We start from the raw sequence: 18,652 nt of genomic DNA on the forward strand, positions 1-18,652 counted from the left end.
GAAAGAGTGGATGGTTTTGTACTGCATTTTGTGCAGGCAGAAACAAATGCAGCCCTTGGACTGCAGCACACTGAGAAATAAGTTGAAATGTGGCGTGTTTGACTTAAATTACTGCCAGCAGGAAGCTCAGCACTGGCTCAATTCCTTTTTCTTTTTTTCTTTTTTATTTTTCCTTTTCTTTTTCTTTTTTCTTTTTTCTTTTTCTTTTTCTTTTTCTTTCTTTTTCTTTTTTTTCTTCTTTTTCTTTTTCTTTTTCTTTCTTTTTCTTTTTTTTCTTCTTTTTTTTTTATTCCCTTCCTCCTTACTTTCCTTCTTTCTTTTCTCCTTTCTTTTGATTATTTTAATTTTTGCTTTTCCTTTTTGTCTTCTCTTTCTTCTTTTTTTTTTTCCTTTATCTTTTATCCTTTCCCCCTGTCTTCCAGATGAACAGGCCTAAGTGTTGTTTAGGCTGAGCCTAGTGGGTTCTTCTGCAGTGGCATTGCTGTGACCAATGCTGTTGTGGGCACATAATAGTGAGCAGTTACTCAGACAAATGGCCTCACTCCAGTCATTGCTCTGTGTCTGGCCCAGAGCCATTGAAAAAAAAAAAAGAGTAATTTAACTTCATATCCTGAGCTGGATGTGTTCAATGTAGCTCTGTTTCTGTGAAGTTACTCCTTCATCTAATGGCGAGTGCAGATGGAACGAGGTAAATTCAGAAAATGTGACTTTGTGCTATCCTTGCTCTTTTTCTGGGTTGTTCAGGATGTTTCCATTAACAGCAAGTTGAAAATTAAGACCATAAAACCAAAATGCAAAGCTGACCAGTCTATCTGCAGTGTAGTCTGCCTGCCCTCGTGTGTGCCACGTATGTACAGCCTGAGGCTGGGGTGAGCAGGAAGGCACAGCAATATTATTATTAACAGTGTGAAATAGAGCCAGTTCACACTGGAGATGGGCTCCAGCAAAATGGAGGGTGGAAGGAGGGAGTCCCACATGGCACAGTGCTGCACACAGATCGTTTGGTCCTTTGAAAATTAAAGTTTAGTCCATTCCTTTCATGTCTGCCTATTCCTCAGCAGAGTCAGTCAGCTCTGCTGGCAATTTCCAGCGGGAATGTATTTGGCTCAGGCTGTGTATATCACAAACTTTAAGGGACAGCCTTTGAGTGTGAAAAATACCATTTGTAATACTGTTCTATATGATGCTTTAGGATTTTGTATCTGCAAATAGGAATGCAAGAGCATACCTTCACTGGAAGGGCTTAAGGGCCCCTTTCAAGTTGCGCTGTGCGTGAGAGGCATGGGAGGAAACCAGCCTGGGGACAGGCACGGAGCGTGAAATGCCCTCACATGGTCAGAGGTTGGGAAAAGTTGCTTCAGCCATCACCACAAAAACCAGTGCTCTAGAAAGGTCCTGTGAGAGCTCTGTTGGGCGCAGGGAGCAGTCACAATTTGCATGTGTGCGTGGTTATTGCTCTGAGACTCCCTCTGTGTACACCACCCTGCCAGTGTCACGTGCCTGAGTGATGGCAATGCCATCAAATATGACCAGAGGTTTAATGTGCTCTGGGCACATTCATGAAAGTCACTTGATCAGGATTTTGAAAGCCCATGGTCAGCTGGAATTGACATTTTCTTAGGTCTTAATCAAATACAATACAGATCTTTTATTCTGACAGTGTGCCTCGTCTGAAGTGTAAAAGAGGGCAGTGAGACAAGGAAATCCATTGCAGCCTTTCTCCTCTTCCAGGCAAGAAACTTGAGTTCCAGCCTGGAGCAGGCAGAAAATAGAAATATGGTTATTTGCCAGAAGGTGATGCCTTGGGTCAAGAAACTGGGGAAATTTGCCATTCCTTCCAGGGGCTTTGCCTCCCTGGCATTGCTTCAGGTTAGAGGTGTTTGCTGGATATAGAGGTAGGGCGGGAGAGACATCAGCCTGGGGCTGTGCAGTTCGTGGCAGCAGATCTGGAATTAAGCCATACAGTTAGTCATCAGTCAGGCCTTCAATCCTGCTCCTCCCAAGGTATCCAAGGCTGGTGTGATGGACTCCCTAGGGCTCCACAGGGCTCCACTTCCCCCTAGGATAAAACTCTAGGTTTCTCTTCCCAAATAGATTACGTGTTAGCACATATCTCTTTTATTTTTCACTGACATGTATTTTTAATGCTTATATGGTCAATCTTTTAATTCATTGTTAAAACTTGGAAACTTGCAAGCCAATGGCCAGTCCACAGATGGCTGGTCTGGCTCTTTTTAGAGTTTCAGCAGAAACCTGTCTTTTTCCAAGCTAGGACTGAATAGATAAGATCCACACATGGATATGTGTCTCTTATATCATCATGACATAATGATATCATTAGTTGGTACAATGCACAGGTTGGTACAGGCTAAAATACAGGCCTGCCAGTATTTGTGTGGCCAAAAATAGTTAAAGTTGCAGCTCAAAAAACTTGTACTTCAATCTAGATTTTTAGAATATCTATAAACATACTTCCCTTACAATTCATGTAGTTTAGGCAATGCCATTAGTTTCTAATTGGGAAAAACTTTTTACATACTCTGGAAACACAACTGCCTCTAACACAGGCAGGACCAGCAAGAACAGCACAGTCAGATAAGCATCAATTTGACACACATCACTTAGAGCAAAGCTGGTTTTAGTCAGTTAATCATTCTATGCTTTAATAATTGTAGCCTAGTTAGTTTTGCTATCTTTATGAACCAGAATCACAGCTTCCAGAACTGGCTGTCCATTCACTAAAGCCAAAGGATGTTTGGAAACCTCATGAAACTGTTTAAATGTTGTGGGAAGCAGCCCATGGAACATAGAAGGAGGCAGGCAGAGCTTATATGATGCTAATAACAAATAATACTAATTTCTTTAAAAACTAATTCATAGACTCATAGCCAGGTTTAGATTGGAAAGGACCTTTAAAGGTTATCCAGTCCAACACCCCTGCAATGGGCAGGAGCACCTCCTTCTAGACCAGGTTGCTCAGGGCCCCATCCAGCCTGACCTTGACTCTTTCCACAGATGGGACATCTCCTACCTCTCTAGGGAACCTGTTCCATTATTTCACACCACCACATTTTTATGTCTGGCCTAAATATACCTTGTTTTCATATAAAACCTTTACAATCATCAGCTTATGTGTAAACATCCTTAAAGAATTTTAGTGGCTTATTAGGGTTTTTTTGCTGAAGGCAGACTTCCTGCTGTTAAGGATTCCATTCCATGAATGTGCTCTAATATGGTTCCTGAGAACCTCAGCAACTCAGCCAGCAAATTGGTCACTGGAGTATTCTCTGTAGCTAGTGGAAGGAGAGTGGGGCATCTCCAGAGAACTGCAAAATGTCTTTCCACAGGAAGTTGTGTGAAGGGCCCTCTGTAAAGGCTTCCTTCCCCTCCCAGGGGAACCTGGGACATTGACATGGAGCAGACACTGGGTTCTGAGTGCTGGGATGTAAATACCTCCCAGAGGGATTATTGCTGTCACTTGGCTCTGAGCCATAAAATCTGTAATACTGAAGATCTCCCTCTATTAATATTTGCACAGTATATACATGCTGCACCTCATTTGGTGGTTTCAACAATGCAGACAACACAGCTATTTCTTAAAATGCACCACTCATAGCAGATGCTGAAAACTGAAGGACAGAATCAACAGGTAGCACAAATTTGCCTCCTTGTACTTTGGTCCCTTCTCTTTCCAAGTGTTGTTGACTCTAGTCCAGCTCTGAGCAGGGGTAGATTACTGATCAGCCAAACCCTCTTCAAAACATATTCCTTTTGAGGTAATTGGCTAAATGCAATAAATTTGTGGGGAAAAAAAGGCCCTGGAAATAATTCAGAGAGAGGGACAAGCTCAACCAGATCCAGGTGATGTTCTGCAAATCCCTCTCCTGACTTCTGGAGGGGAATGCAACTGCACAATGCAAACATGGGATGAGTTAAAATGCACCCAGAGGGAAACCATCTTCTTGTCTGTCTCCCTCGCGGCGTCTGCTCCAAAGACATCTTGGCAGCTCCAATAAAGTAGAAGGGAGGTCACACAGTTGCAGTAAAGTATGCTAGTGAAATAGAGCTTTTAGCCTTTTTCCTGTCTTTGTTTTTGTACAGACTTTGTTTCAGACTGGTCTCCTTTACATGAGGCCTCTATCCATGGGCGTCTGCTTTCCCTGAAGAAGCTCATTGAACAGGTACCTCCCCCCTGGGTTCATGTGGTCTCTGCAGGGTTTGTTCAGTGGATGAATGTTCAGCAGTCTGTGCTTTACTGTGGAACTTCAGGGTGAGAAAATGATGTTAACCAGGCCACAGGGAAATCTGCATGCAACAGCCTTTTCTTTCCGGCAATCAGTTCCTTGCCCAGCACAAGCTTTGTGTGCTAATTTGATGCTGTACTGAGCTACCCTGGGTGATATGTTAACTGAGGTAATGGGATCACTGGGATCTCTGGGTGGCTGAGGGCAGCTCCTCTGCACCTCCTGTGTGTGCCTGTGAGCAGTTTTTGGTGCCCCAGCTGAGGGGCCAGCTCTGCACCCAGTCATGGGTCTGGTTGAAGCCACAATTCAGTCACCAGACATTTGTTCCTGAAGTGCCTCGGCATATCCCAGGGCCTTGGTCCCTCTAGAAGGTCAGGGATAGGTAGAAGTGATTTCTGAACCTCACCACTTTGCTTCTTCAAAATCCCTGGTTTAACCTGTGAAGGAGGTAATGGGAAGGGAAGGGGAGACTCTTCCAGCTTAGTATTCTGGAGCACCAAGATTTTTAGAAACAAAAGATCCTGTGGAATCCAACCAATGTTTCTGATGCGTTTCTTTCCTTCAGTGGCTGCCTCGAGGCAAAGAGCAGAAAATGCTTCAAGAGCATTTCAGGGTTCAAGCCAGTCAAACAACCACAACATGTTGTCCCACTGGACAGTCCACTAAGCTTCTGTGCTGGTTTTCAGGGTGTGCAAGGCATGGCCTCAGGTATGCTGTGCCAGTATCCACTCCAGCCAAAACATCACAGCCTCTTCATGCCCTTCATCTCTCACTTTCTGAGAGGAATAGCTCCAGGCAGCTGAGGAAGGTCTGGTTACAAAAGGCTTTTGGAAGGGTTTTTTTTTATTGTGGATTTTTGTATGGGGGTTTTAGTAGTTGGTTGTAATGATATTTTCCATTATCTTACCAGGGGAATGATGTCAATGTTCTTACAGCAGACCAGGTGTCTCCTCTCCATGAAGCCTGCCTAGGGGGTCATGCTGCCTGTGCCAGTGTCCTGTTAAAACATGGTGCTCAGGTGAGTAGGTGATGGACACACCACTGTCTCCAGTGTTAGTATGTTGTATTACCACACTTCAGTGCTATGTGATGTCATGGCAGAGGATCTCTGTGATTTACACTCTGTACTTAGCTCTGCTTGAGGTACTTCTGAAAGGCACTTCCTAATAAAGCAATCCAAAAAGCACAGATATAAGCAACAGTTATTGTTGTTCTTCAGATGAGGATGAAATGTTCTCATCTTTCACAAGAACAAGGGGAAGTTCATCTTGCAAAGTGTTTATAATCCTGCAGCAATTAAGGGTGTGTTTTATTTTATGCACACATTAATCTTACTGATATCAATACACAGAGTCTTAAGTAGAGGCATAGGGATGTTAGGTTCAACTGACAAAAAATGGGAAGAAAATGGAAACAAGATGCACGTGAAATGGTGTCTCATGGCCACTACTTTTCAAGCTAATATCAAAATTATAGTGAATAAGAAAATTGTTCATACATACATTACCTTACCAAATATTACCTTTCAGTTTAAAATTAAAAAAATAAAAATAAAAATAAGGAAACGTTGCACACTTTCAGCCAAAAAATGGACTGTTTCAGGAGAGGGCTATGGGTAGGTATGTTTCAGCTAGGGTAACTGAGAAATGGTCGTTCATTTAGCTTGGTAACTCCTGAGAGACCCTGGAGTGGCCCTGATGATTTTTTTTTTCAGTAAGAGAGACTTGGGGGCAATTAAAAAAAATACTTTTTTAATGATCATTTTAATGAAAAGTTGTAGTCTTCAGAAGCACTGGGAAGTTTTGGCATGGAGTTAAATAAAGAATATTGAAACCCCTATTTTCTGGTGAGAAACTAGTTCACTGTCATCAATTCTGAAATACCAAGGAGACAAAATTGCTGGACTTTTGTGTTATTTTCCCCCAGGTGAATGGAGTGACTGTTGACTGGCACACACCACTGTTCAACACCTGTATCAGTGGCAGTGTGGCTTGCTTGAATTTACTGCTGGAGCATGGAGCCAGCCTACAACCACCCTGTGACCTGGCATCCCCCATCCACGAAGCTGCTAAGAGAGGTAACCCCACAGGCATCAGCCCTCCTTTCCATGCTGCTAGCAGCGTGTTGAAGTGGAGGAGAGAGATAAAGATAACCAAGATAACCAAGATAATTTGCTTGGTTTGGGTCATGTAAAATCCCTTGCTAATTGGTCTCATCATGAGGGGTGCAGTTCTTCCCACCCCTGTTGCTCCTCAAGGGCAGGTCAGCTCAGCTGTCAGATCCTCTGAGTTCACCTGGAAGGGAATGCAGTGTCTAAATCAGCTGCCTGCAACGTGGACATTTCAGGGAGACATCTGGGTAGCTTCAAAAGGAGTGGAGAGAAACATGGAGTGATTAATCTCATCTTCAGTAGACATCTGAAATGAGTCAGATAAAATGTGAGGGCTTTAGCCTGTGAGACTTTAGCCTGCTGTGCTGAACGTGGCTTTTCAGCTCCTGTTTTGCTGGCTGGATCCATTGGAGTGGATGAAAGTATTACACTACCACCTCTTGACAAAACATTGAATCCTTGCCAAACTACACTGCTGCAACAGAGAATTTGCTGAAAAAAAAAGCCTGATCTCTGTGAGTTGACTCTTCCTTTATCCCTTTTAAGGTCATGTGCAGTGTGTCGAACTCCTTGCGTCCCATGGGGTAAATATAGATCACAACATCAAGCACCTGGGTACTCCACTTTATGTAGCATGTGAGAACCAGCAACTCAACTGTGCCAAGAAGCTGCTTGAGTCAGGTAAAAACAAAAATAAAAAATGGTGTACTTTCATTTCCTGCAACACCTGTCTTTGGATTATCTTTGCATCAAAGATTTAGAGGAGCTCCTGCTTTGGGACCAGGAGATGTTTCACTCCTCATAGCAGCTCTGGTTAAATGTGGTATCAGGGTGATCAGGAATTCAGCTCGATAGCTCTCAGCAAAGTGATGGGTGATCCTGGATTTCACATGGCTGATTGTGCCTGGAACAAGCTATCCTTTCCAGTGTCTGTGCATGTGATGCTGCAGTTATTTGAAGTGAACAGGAAGAAATTTAATTTTTAAATTTTTTTTACCTCCTCTTTACCCAAAACAATTGACTCAGCCACTTTTACATAGTATTTCTGCAAACATGTTTTGATTTCCAACGAGTCCATAAAAAGTTAGAGAAATTTCCAACACAGAAGAAGGTTCAGCACTATATCCTTTGCATCACACAAAGCTGTAAGTCTAAATGTTTGGGTAATTGCGCAAAAACATTTCTTGTTATCCACATTAGTACAGGTCTGCTAGCCAAAGGGGTCATATAACCTAAAGTAGCCACATAGCTTGTACAAAGATGATGGACCAACAAAGCTACTTTAGCAAAACAAGCAAAAATCATATATATCACATTTTAGTAGGTCACTGTTTAGTACAATGACCTTTTTTTGGGAAGAAGTAAAACACAAATTAATCTAAATATTTTTAATTTGATCCAAGTTAAATGTTGGCAACTATTTTCTTTTTCCTGCTAATTTTTTCTGCTGCCTCCTGTGTATGGGATGTGTACTGTAAAAACATGATAGTTTTGAATTATTTCTTCAGCTCGCCTTTCTCAGGGTGTTTTAGGAGCCATTAATCCAGGGTAATGAATGAGGGAACTCTCATCAGGAGTGCTTATGCCCTCTTTGACCAAGGACCTCTAGAATTTTTCCATCCTCTCATTTTTTCCCTAACAGATACTTTGGCATTTGGAAATCCCACCAGCTTAAGCCTCCAGTACAGAGCATGTTGAAATCCTTTATTTTAAGGGATGGGAAGCAGAGGTGGGCCATAGGTGGAACTACACCTTTGTCTTGCTCCAAGATACCCTTGGGCTGGGCTGTGGGTGGAGGACTTCCTCATGCACCATTCCTCTGGGATCATTTTCCTGTTCACAGCCCCACTCCTCAGCCAGTGAGAGTTGTGCTCGTGCAAGTTGTAGCACCAAGCCCCAGCGTAAGGGAGCCCAGCTCTAGGTGCAGGCTACAGCACTTGTGTGTTACTCAGAGAAATAGCAGCTGGTTCAGGGAATGAAAATGGGCTGCTTTGCAGGCATGGGTGTTCTCATTGGTGTTTGCCCCTCCTGTTGTTCAGGAGCAAACGTGAACAGCGGCAAGGGCCTGGACTCCCCTCTGCACACGGCTGCCAGGAATTGCAGCGTGGAGCTGGTGAAGCTGCTGATGGACTTTGGAGCAGACCTTTGGCTGAAGAATGCTGAAAACAAGAGGCCAGTGGAGCTGGTCCCACCTGGCTGCCCTGTGGGCCGACTGTTCCTGCAGAGAGAAGGTGCCCCTTAGAACTTGTTTTAGGGAAAACCCACACAGACTATTGCACAGGCCTAGGCTATTCCAGGCTGCTAGCACGAGAAAACTGGGAATAACTGAGCTAACAGTGAACTAACAGTGATAATGATAAGAAAAATAACCCATCCTGAACCTCCAGATTTTTAATCTTCTGCATCAGGCAGCAATCATCTTGAGCATGCCATTTAATGCAAAATAGAGTTTAGGGTGAATAAACAAGCAAAAGACACCTTAGAAATTAATGGTAGCTTTTTTTAATTGCCTAAAGCTTTGAATTCAGTGAGAATCTGTCAGTTCCCTTGTGTCAGGCTGTGGTAGACCCAGGAGTGTTCCATGGAGTGTGCTGACAAATCACCTCTGATGGGAATTGAGGCTAGGTAGTGAGGATGAGGTCTGGGATCTCTGGTTGTACAGTAGATGGTCAGGCTTGTCGCAGCACAAATGCATGAATGCAGATTTGCAATAAAAAAAAAATTCATACATGTAATACTAAAAAAAGGTATATTGAACCTGGTTTTTAATTCTTTGTCCTTTACTTTTATTCTTGGGCCAAGCTTTTACATAGATGCAAAAGTATCTTTCAAATGAAAGGCTACATTTTTTTTTTATATTAAGGAAAATTGCACAGGAATTATATATTTATATTCATTTATACACTAGACTTTCTCTAAAGACCAGCCTTATGTGCTGAATAATAACAGCAGTATCAAACCATAAGCTTAAAATTTAGCAAGAGTCTGTTACATACTTGTAAATTAAATAGTTTCAAGTAATTTTATTTTATTTTATTGATTATGAAATCTTTAATGAATTATGGAGAAAAATGTTACTTATTATTGAGGGAAATTAGAATGAAATCCATAGTGTCTACTCATTTTTATACTTATGTTCTTCCTTAGTTTTTCTCAGTCGTTCAGTAAGCTATATACATTACTAAATAATCTGGATTTTCATTGTTTTAAACAAATTGGTGATTTGTTTAAAACAGTTACACATTGATGGGATTGTTGCCATAGAAGGGTAAAATTGGAATTACAAAGTGATGAATCAGGCCCTGCTTGAAAAAGTAATGTGAAAGTAGCGTGGAAGCAACTGTGCTGTGCATGTTATGCATGAGCAAAGGATATTTGGTTTCCCAGCCTAATCTATGGCACACAGAGCAGTGATCTCTTTGAGTTCCAGTCCCTGCTGCATTCAATTCCTGACTCCTGTGGCACTGCATGTGTCCTGTTTATTTGAGATAGAAAAACATTTCAGGCACACCCTGTGCTGCTGGCCTGGAAACACTGCTCAGGCTGAGCTGACAGCATGGGCAGTGAGGACCTTTCTAAGTGAAATTCAGCAATCAAAATCAGAAACAATAAATGCCTGAAGGGAATTTTCCTGTGGAATAGTGGTTTTTCTGATGTTCTCCAACATCAGACCCTTTCTCTGAGTGGGGTCATGCCAGTGGACAGCTGATGTCTGGCTGCTTTGGCTGGCTGAGCAATTGTGACCTAGGAGAGTGGTGCAGGAGCTGCTCTCCTCCATGCAGGACTCCTCTCCCTGCAAAGCCAGCTGCTGGAGCCCTGCAGCCCGTGGCCAGGCAGGCCGCAGGGAGTGTTTGGCCACCAGAGATGAGTTGTGAGTGTGCTGACCCAGTTACCCTCCCTGGACCAGCCCAGGGCAGGTGTAGTACCTGTGGTGGTTCTCTTCCTAGCAGTTCACTGTGCTGCTGGACCATCATACCTGCTTACATCTCAGGGACAGTCCTGTGTGGGGGTGGGAGAATTAGTGAATGCTCCAAAAATGTACTGTGTGTTTGTGTTTGCAAAATATTTTCCACTGTAGTGTGACTGCTTGTGTTTTGATAAGTCTTCATGTTTTGGGCTTGGTTGTTTTTTCTTTTCATGGAAGCTTATGTTTTTTTAGTGAGATGTTTGCAGGCAGAGCCTTTATCTGTGGGATCAGAGTCAAGCACAAGTGCAGCATGATACTGCAATAGTGTAACTAGCTTGCCTTGTTTTGTACCCAAGAACAGAGTAACAACTCATATGCTGCCTCCTAGCAGAAGGGTGCAACCCTTGTGATAGCACAGCAGCTTTCAGCCTTGCAGAGCTGCTGGAAATTTGGTGTCCTACACAAGGGAAGTCTCAAAAGCTCATAAGCTGCCACCTCACTGCATTTTTGTTGTGGCTTCCCTTCCTTGCCTCTGCTCTGCACGAGGGAGGGCACCTAAACTGTCCCTTCCCAGCTCACTCACCTCCCTCTTGCTCTCTGCAGTGTCCCTTCTCATGTTCTCCCCATTCCCTGCATCCAACCCCCTCATTGGTGCCCATCTTTTACCTGCCCTCCCTCAGGCCCTGCCACCCTACACACTCATCACCCCTGTGCAAACGATGCTCTGCAGGGTTGAACACTGGTGGGTGCTGCAGGTAGAGCTTCACATAGGCATTTCCTCTTCCTGAAAAGGATTTTCACTTAGATTTTTTTATAAAGTGACAAAGATTCTTCAACAGGGCTCCCATCTATCATATGGGACTGGTTCACCTGGAAGGTTTAAATAAAGAACTATAAAGTGCTTCTTTTGCTATGTGGTCATTGTCACTGTTATGAAATATGCCTCAAGAAAGCAGTGGAGTGAAAACTTTGATCTCACTGGGGAATGAGAGGAGGGAAGGGCTTTTAAAGTAGCATCAGTCATCTCTTCTCAGACAGCACAAACATTTGTACAGCTTAAAAGGGAAAGGGAAAGGCTGATGCTTGAGGAATGACAGAGTGACGAGACATGGACTGGGTTGCAGGTGGGCAGGTGTCCTTGGGGGATGCAGGTTTGACTTTTCACTGCTGAGTGTGAAAACCTGGTGAGAGGTGGGTGGCAGGAGGTGGGTTGCACAGCTGCTGTTTCAGGTTTATAGTCTTGGCATTATAAAGCCATGTGTGTAACCTGTTCCCTGGATCTCTTCCAGGGCCACTGTCCTTGATGCAGCTGTGCCGCCTGTGCATCAGGAGGTGCTTTGGACACCAGCAGCATCAAAAAATAACTGGACTTCTCCTCCCAGATGAGCTGAAACATTTCCTTCTCCACATTTGAGCCTTTTCATGTTCAAAACGGTGCCTTTAATAACACAGCAAGGTTTGTTGACTTTTTTCATCACTAGTGTTGCCAGTGCTTGCAATGATAATTTATGGCAATTTTTGGTCTCCAGTAATGCCCAGGTCAGAGAAGCACAGGACTGACCAACTCACTCAGTCCTCAATGCCATCACCCCCACCAAATCCATTTGGAAAGGAACAATCCTGCGTGGTTGCATGGTGAAACTTGGAAATGTGATGTGAGAGCACCCTTGAAAGCACAGAAAATTAGCGTAACGTTTCAAAATAGATCTCCCGATTCTCTGGCACAGCTTCAGAGGTCTTGTGGTTGACAACCCCTTACAAAGAAAACACATAGCCCAGCCCAGCAGTAACAGCATTTCGTGTGAACATGAGGCACACCAGGAGAGCTGCAGAGAGTTTTCCCACGTGCCTTCACCTGTGAGGGCTGTGCCCACAGCACCATGAGGAAGGGGAGGGAACCCAAGTGAACCCAGCTGCCAAGCAAGGAAGGCCCTCTGGCAGAAGTTATTTATTTTCTAAGGATATCACACAGCAGACAGATAAGCACCAACCAGCAATCATTTGCATTTAGGCCAGCATCTGAAACAAGCATTTCTGCCCTGACAGCAAATAGGTCACTGCTGGTGGCAGTCCCATATGGTGCCATAATAGCAGGGCAAAAGTTTTTAATTATCCATTAAAGGCAATTACTCCTGATACTTTGAGACATAGAAGAGCTACCCATTTTCTCCTTGTAGCATGTTAATTTTCAAGGACACAGGCTAACAGACTATCAGTAGCAAGCATTGAGTGCTCCCCTTTTCTGCTCTGAAAATTGGGTGGTATTTCATATGCATTTTTCAGCATGCATCAGAAAAACAGCTTCTACACCCCTTCTCCACCCAAGAATATATTAAGAGTGAGATAATATTTTTTTTCTAAGGTAGTTGCTACCTCATTCATAGCATTTTCCATGGGAGTGGTAATAATAATGCTTCTACTGTGTTGTCATAAAACAAACAATGAAATCAAAGTCCATTCCAACTTTAAAAGCAGTGGGCAATTACTGCCCCCTGCTCAGTTGCTGGGCAGTTGACTCAGTGCATGACATATGTAGTTCTTATTCCACTGAGGTCACAAGAACAATTCTTTCCAGCTAAACATTAACACTGGGCATTTTTCTTTCCCTTTCAGAGATGGGTCCTGCTGCCCCAAACCGAAGTGCAGTTGTGACCACTGCTCCCTTGGGTGCTCCCCTGGGGATACCAGCTGCCTGATGGATGTATCAGGGAGCAAGAGGAGCTGAGACTCCAGCTCCTCTTCCCATTGCCCTGTTTCCTTTTGAGCTCTAAACCAAAGTGCATCTGCATCACCTGGGAGCAGCAGCATGCCCAGCACCCTGAGGGGCTTCCATGTCACCCCTGAGCTCAAGGGACAGCCACACACTTCGGTGCTTCTGGAGATCCTTTCTCACTTTGCTGTGGAGACTCTGTAAGAGTGTGCTGGGAGTGCAGAAACTGCTGACATCACTAACAGCAGCAATGAGAGATACAGAGCGCTCAGCTCAGAAGAGACTGGCAGCCTTCAAATACATGAAAGCTGATCTTGGTGTTCACCAGTGTGCCAGTGTGAGCAGTGCCAGCCTGCCTTGTGCAAGGGGAAGGTTAGAGAGGAGAGGTCAAATGCTGCCTGGATGCTGGTATTTGATGTAAATCACAATTCAAATCCTTGTCTGCCCAGCATGACTGCTTGCTATAGGTATCCAGTGTGATGGTTTGACTCTTTTGTGCTGACACATCACAGTTCTCTTGGGTTTGTGGGATACTAAATTGTACCCTAATGGGACAAAATGACAAACACAGTTAGGTCTCTAACTCCTCTGGTGATAGAGACACTTAGGAATGTGTCACTTATCTGACTCAATTCATCAGACGTATTTGAGCCATGTAACAATCAACTGGCTGGTTTAAGATGGCCTTCTATATTGTTTTCCTCATGCCCAGGAAGAAAAGTAGACATCTGTCTTTACAGAGGTTAACTAAAAGCAGGTATCTGGGATGGGGAAGGTGTATTCTTCTAAAATCACTGTCTTAGTTAAGCTGAATCTGCATTGAACAGTCAAGGCAGTGAACCTAGTGCTTAACTTTTGGACATTAAAATGTGCTTTGGTGACCCAGTGGAAAGCTGGATATCCATCTCATTGTATTCTAGATGATGAAAAACATTTGTGTACGTACTAATTTTACTTTTGCCTTCATTTTGTAACTTCAGCCAATGGGTTTATAGGAGTAATTATAATACCAGGAGAAAATTGCTCTGAGAACCAGGTGAAGGTGTTGCTTCTAGTTTGCTTTTCTTATGAAAATTTCATGGTATGACTCTGTTTACTTGAATTTCTCTGCCAGGTGGAATTAGGATGAATTCTGTATGCTCAGCTTGTATCATCTCAGTGTGTTTACTTATTTATTTTCATAAAAATTGTGGTCAACACTGGTGAATTACAGCTTTATGCATCAACACTTACCAGTTATAAACTGTAAAAGTACAAGATGCAAACTGAATAAGCTCTCTGTAGGTGAGGTTTGGATTTTTTTTCTATATTTGAAACTATTAAAAATGTAATGCAGGATTTAAATGATTGTCAGGAATATATTTAATCACATTCTTTCTTATTTTTATGTAAACAGTTTAATGGTAGTTAAGTCACGCAATTTTGTAGGATATTCTCTCAGAAATAAATATTTCATACTCTTTTGCTTGTTAATTTGTTTTCATTCAGTTTCTAAATAATAAGCCTAATTTTGTGGATTGACTGATACTATGAAGTTTTGAATTCTAATTTCTTGCAATCCCACCTGCAGGCAGGTAGTGAACAGAATATTTCCTTCAAATAAAACTATAGTAAATATGAGACTAAAATGCAAATACTGTACAAATCTTGCCTTTTGTTTCGGTTTTAATGTAGAAGTGGACTCCTGAAATTCCTTCTTTGCTCAATTGAGGCTTAGTGAAAAGGAGATAGAAATTACAGAAAGGAGGAAAAGATGTAATTTTAGATGGTCACTTCAGCTTGGTTTTGGTTTTTTTTGGGTTTTTGGGTTTTATTTTTAACTGATTTGCATAAATCTATTTCTCCTGCCAGCTAAGCAAAAGGCACGTGCAGTGTTCTGGTGCTGTTGTGTGTTTGTACACAGCAGGAGCCCTTTACTGGGAGTGAGGGTGGAGGTCCCAGTGTGGTCAGAAGCCCAGCAGGTGTCTGTCAGTGCCTTTGGCTATGCTCTTGGCCTGGGGAGGTGTGGAGGGACAGTCATTCCCTCTCCATTGGGTGCATCTCTGGGTGTCCCTGCGCTCAAAGACCAGCTCAAAGAGCAAGGGCAGTGCCAGCAAATTGCTTTACAAGATGTTTTTTCCTGATGGATAGAGAGCTGTTATGGAAACTGTGGAACTAAAAACACCTCAACAAAAGAAAACCATGGATTTAAGCAAGACAACAGTCTTTTGTTTTATTGAAATCTGTCTGGTGCAATAAATCTCTGTAGTTGCTAGGTGGGATCAACCACATCCCAGGGCACAGCTCTTCTTTCTGCAGTTGTGCAAAGATCCACAGCTGTCCTGTGCATTTCTTGCTGTTTTATATTTTCTCTTAGAAAATAAAGAACAGACGTGCAAATCTAGTAAATGTAACATACAGCTTTGGAGCATATTCAGAGAATGTCCTCTCACCTGTCCACTGACAGGAATTCTTTTGAAGATGACTAAGAAGGAAATAAATTTTACTTTACTAGCTTAACCAAATGGGACAGACTGGCTGAAAAACAGTAGGTTAGTGGTGAAAAAGAGAGTGCTTTTATGCCTAAAATGGGATATGCTCAATTCCCATCGGACTCGTTCTTGAGAATCATGGGTCTGATACTGATGCTCCTGAATCCACTTTTTCTTGCTTAACACATGCACTGTATTTGTCAAAATGGAGGCTGCCTTGCTCTGCAGTTCCAGCCTGAATCCTGCTGGCTTTGGGTAAAAATTCCCAGGAGTTATTTCCATGTATATTGAGCAATTATTTGTCCTTCCTTGACACATTGCTCAGCTCACTGCTCCAAGGGATACTCACTTTCATGCACCAGGCAGCATTTGCTGCAAAACTGCTCTCTAGGATACCTAGGGGAGTCCACTTTTCTTTAAAATGACAGCAGTGAACTATTGCTGGGAAGAGAAATGTTTCAAATTCTTACATCATTCAACACAGTAACCCTTACTCCATCCCTGCCTCAGTGCTGGAGAATACCTGGCTCATGTCACCCTGCAACAAGGTCTTGTCTCTTCTGTGCCAGGTGAAGCCTTTCCTTTCTGAACTACTTCCCTTTGCACTTTTAAAGGTCTTGAAACTCATTAACCATCACTGATTCAAGTGACACAGCGCTAGATTCATGGCTTTAGTGACTGTGAAGTAAAATTGAGTTTGTAATCTGTCAGCTCTCTCACTGCACAAATTAAACTGTGGAGTCTCTGTCGAGTCTATGGCTTTTGAAATCCCTGGAGCTTTTCTTTCTGTGGTTTGCAAAATGCAGCAGTAGCAGCTCTTTGTCTCATGAAAGCACTGACTCTGAATCACAGAGGTTCATACAGATATTGGAAAGATGTTATGAATAGGACAAGTATAGGTTTGTCCCATTGTCATCGAGACTGCACTTTTTTTTACCTTATTTTGAGGAAAGGAAGCTGCATTTTTTTTTTCTCTCTGATTAAATAATACCAGAACAGGAACAGTTGGTATTTCTGGGAATTTCTGAATGGGGCAAAGCTCCCAGCAGCTGCTTTGCTCTCCCCAGGCCTCTCTGAAGGAGCATCAACCCTGCACTTTATTCTGCTTTTTCACCCTCTCGTCGAGCATGGTGCCTGAGACTGACAAACTCTTTGTTCCTTCCAACTCTTTATATATATATTTTTCCTACAAGTTGGTAGGCAGAACCTCTGCTTTTCCAAGTCTTCAATGAGGACTATGGACATCCCTTTCTGAAATAACTCCATTGATACCTATCAGTTCAGAATAGGTGACCAGTGCATTTCTGCTCCTCAGATAATCATAATGGTGAGCACAAGGTGTGAACATGTCCCAGCTTCACTGGGATTATTTCTATTCACTTGTCCCATAGAAAAGATGGAGCACTGCTCAGGTTCTGGAAGTACCAGCTCAGTCTCTTTGTTCACTGACCATTATAGAGGGTGGTTTTGTCCACAGGTCCCAGTCAATTTTTCAGTCAGCCAAACAACCCTAAACAAAACCCTTCCCTCACAGAGCAGAAGTTTAGAGGTAGCTTTTTTCCTTTTCCAAGCTATAATTGCATTTATTATTTCTCAGACTAGAAAACAAACACAACCCCAAAGAGTTCAATCCAAGTCAAGGAAAATGCTCGTTTTTCTTGCAGGATCAGAAGAAAACACATGAAGATTATCTACCAGTAGGGCTATTGGGACACATTTTTTCTTGCAGGAGCAGAAGAAAACACATGAAGAATATTATCTACCAGTAGGGCTATTGGGACATATTTGTTAGAAGTGATGGAAGCAAGTTCAGATTCCCTCCTAGAATGAAATAAATTATTTCTCTATATTTGCTGTCCCTGGTGCTTTGGAGATACATCCTCCTTGTTTTCAGTGAATCTCAGCCTTCCTCTCCCAGTTTATCCAGCAAGACTCTATGACTTCAGTTCACTAATATTTTCTCACTGTGCCTCAGAACATGAGAGCCTAACACCAGACTTGGATTAGGGCATCTCTGGGCAGGGACTGGAGCCATGGGTGACTGAAATGGGGTCATGGACAGGGGCAGGGGGAGCCCAGGGGGCTGCCATGGGGCAGTGAGTACTGCTGGTGCCCTCAGGGCCTGGACATCTGGGTGACCATGCAAATTCTCAACATCCAGGACATCCATGAGCATGGCAAGAGATCTATTAATCCACCACATCTCTTATGTATGCCAAATTCCCTCCCTCTTTGTTCTACAAGAGTTTCCAGTTAGTTTTACCTAAGAAAAAGAAGAATTGTTTCTTAATCTCTCCTCATTGCTCCCTTATAGTTGCCTCTCTCATCCCTCCCACTTAGCTTCTTTCTCCCAGACCAGACTCCCAGCCTCTTTAGCCACTCCATGGACAGAGACCTGGGTGACCAAAACTCTGTGATCCTGTCTGTAAAACACACATCCTCTTAAAAATAAATATAAAAAAGAAGCCAGAGCCCAGAGCTACCTAATGCTTCTGGCTTCTTTCCCTGAATGTTCTTTACTGGTTTTGAGGTACTGGTCTGTTCTTGGCTCATGTAGTCAGACATCTTAGTCCAAAAGAAATACCTAGTATTCTAGGTATTTCTAGTATTTCTAGTATACTAGGTATTTCTAGAAATACCTAGTATTCAGCAAGCACCCTGAGCTCAGTGTCTGAAGGCATTTTACATATGCTCTCTGCTTTCAGTTATCTCATTCCATAACATTTATTGTAGTTGTCTTGAATGCCTATCCTGTATTCAAGGGGGACTGCTACGTGCAAAGCTCCAACAAAGGACATAGCACAGAGAGCTCTTCTTCTCCTGAGATATGAAAAAGGGCTGTGCCAATCCCTGTGCACAGTCTGGACCTTTTGTCTGTCATTGTGTGTGCCTGGACAGCTGAGAAGTGAACAGGCAAGGCATTTCTTTTAAGCATGACAAAGAAAAAGCCCCAAACCCTACAAACCAGGACTGAAAGACAGAACACTGAGATGGGATAGGAGCAACTGGACACATTTCTGGCTCGGAAGGCAGGTTGGGATCTGCTGTCAGCAGCTATTTCCCCAGCTGCTGGCCCAGGCTCAGGAGCCCTCCTGGGGGAGGGAGGGCCGGGGCAGAGAAGCGGCTGCAGCCTTGGGCACTGCCAGCCCAGCCCTGCTTTGGGCACTGCCAGCCCTGCCCTGCCCTGGACACCTCCAGCCCCCCCTTGGG

At 43.3% G+C, this 18,652-nt stretch overlaps 1 protein-coding gene across 1 annotated transcript in view; it reads left to right on the forward strand.

Moving 5' to 3' along the window:
* The window catches only part of ASB9 (ankyrin repeat and SOCS box containing 9), a 14,763-nt gene extending 319 nt beyond the window's left edge, over positions 1-14,444 (forward strand). Inside the window, exons 2-8 of the mRNA XM_005426167.2 lie at positions 4,102-4,181; positions 5,155-5,262; positions 6,171-6,321; positions 6,901-7,035; positions 8,394-8,585; positions 11,551-11,717; positions 12,875-14,444. Of these exons, the coding sequence (XP_005426224.1) occupies positions 4,102-4,181; positions 5,155-5,262; positions 6,171-6,321; positions 6,901-7,035; positions 8,394-8,585; positions 11,551-11,675 (791 nt within the window). The 3' untranslated portion in view covers positions 11,676-11,717; positions 12,875-14,444. The remainder of the gene's footprint in view (positions 1-4,101; positions 4,182-5,154; positions 5,263-6,170; positions 6,322-6,900; positions 7,036-8,393; positions 8,586-11,550; positions 11,718-12,874) is intronic.
* Positions 14,445-18,652: the final 4,208 nt, after the last annotated feature.

The sequence above is a fragment of the Geospiza fortis genome, unplaced genomic scaffold (genome assembly GCF_000277835.1).
Source record: "Geospiza fortis unplaced genomic scaffold, GeoFor_1.0 scaffold285, whole genome shotgun sequence".
In the NCBI taxonomy this organism is placed as follows: Eukaryota; Metazoa; Chordata; class Aves; order Passeriformes; family Thraupidae; genus Geospiza; species Geospiza fortis.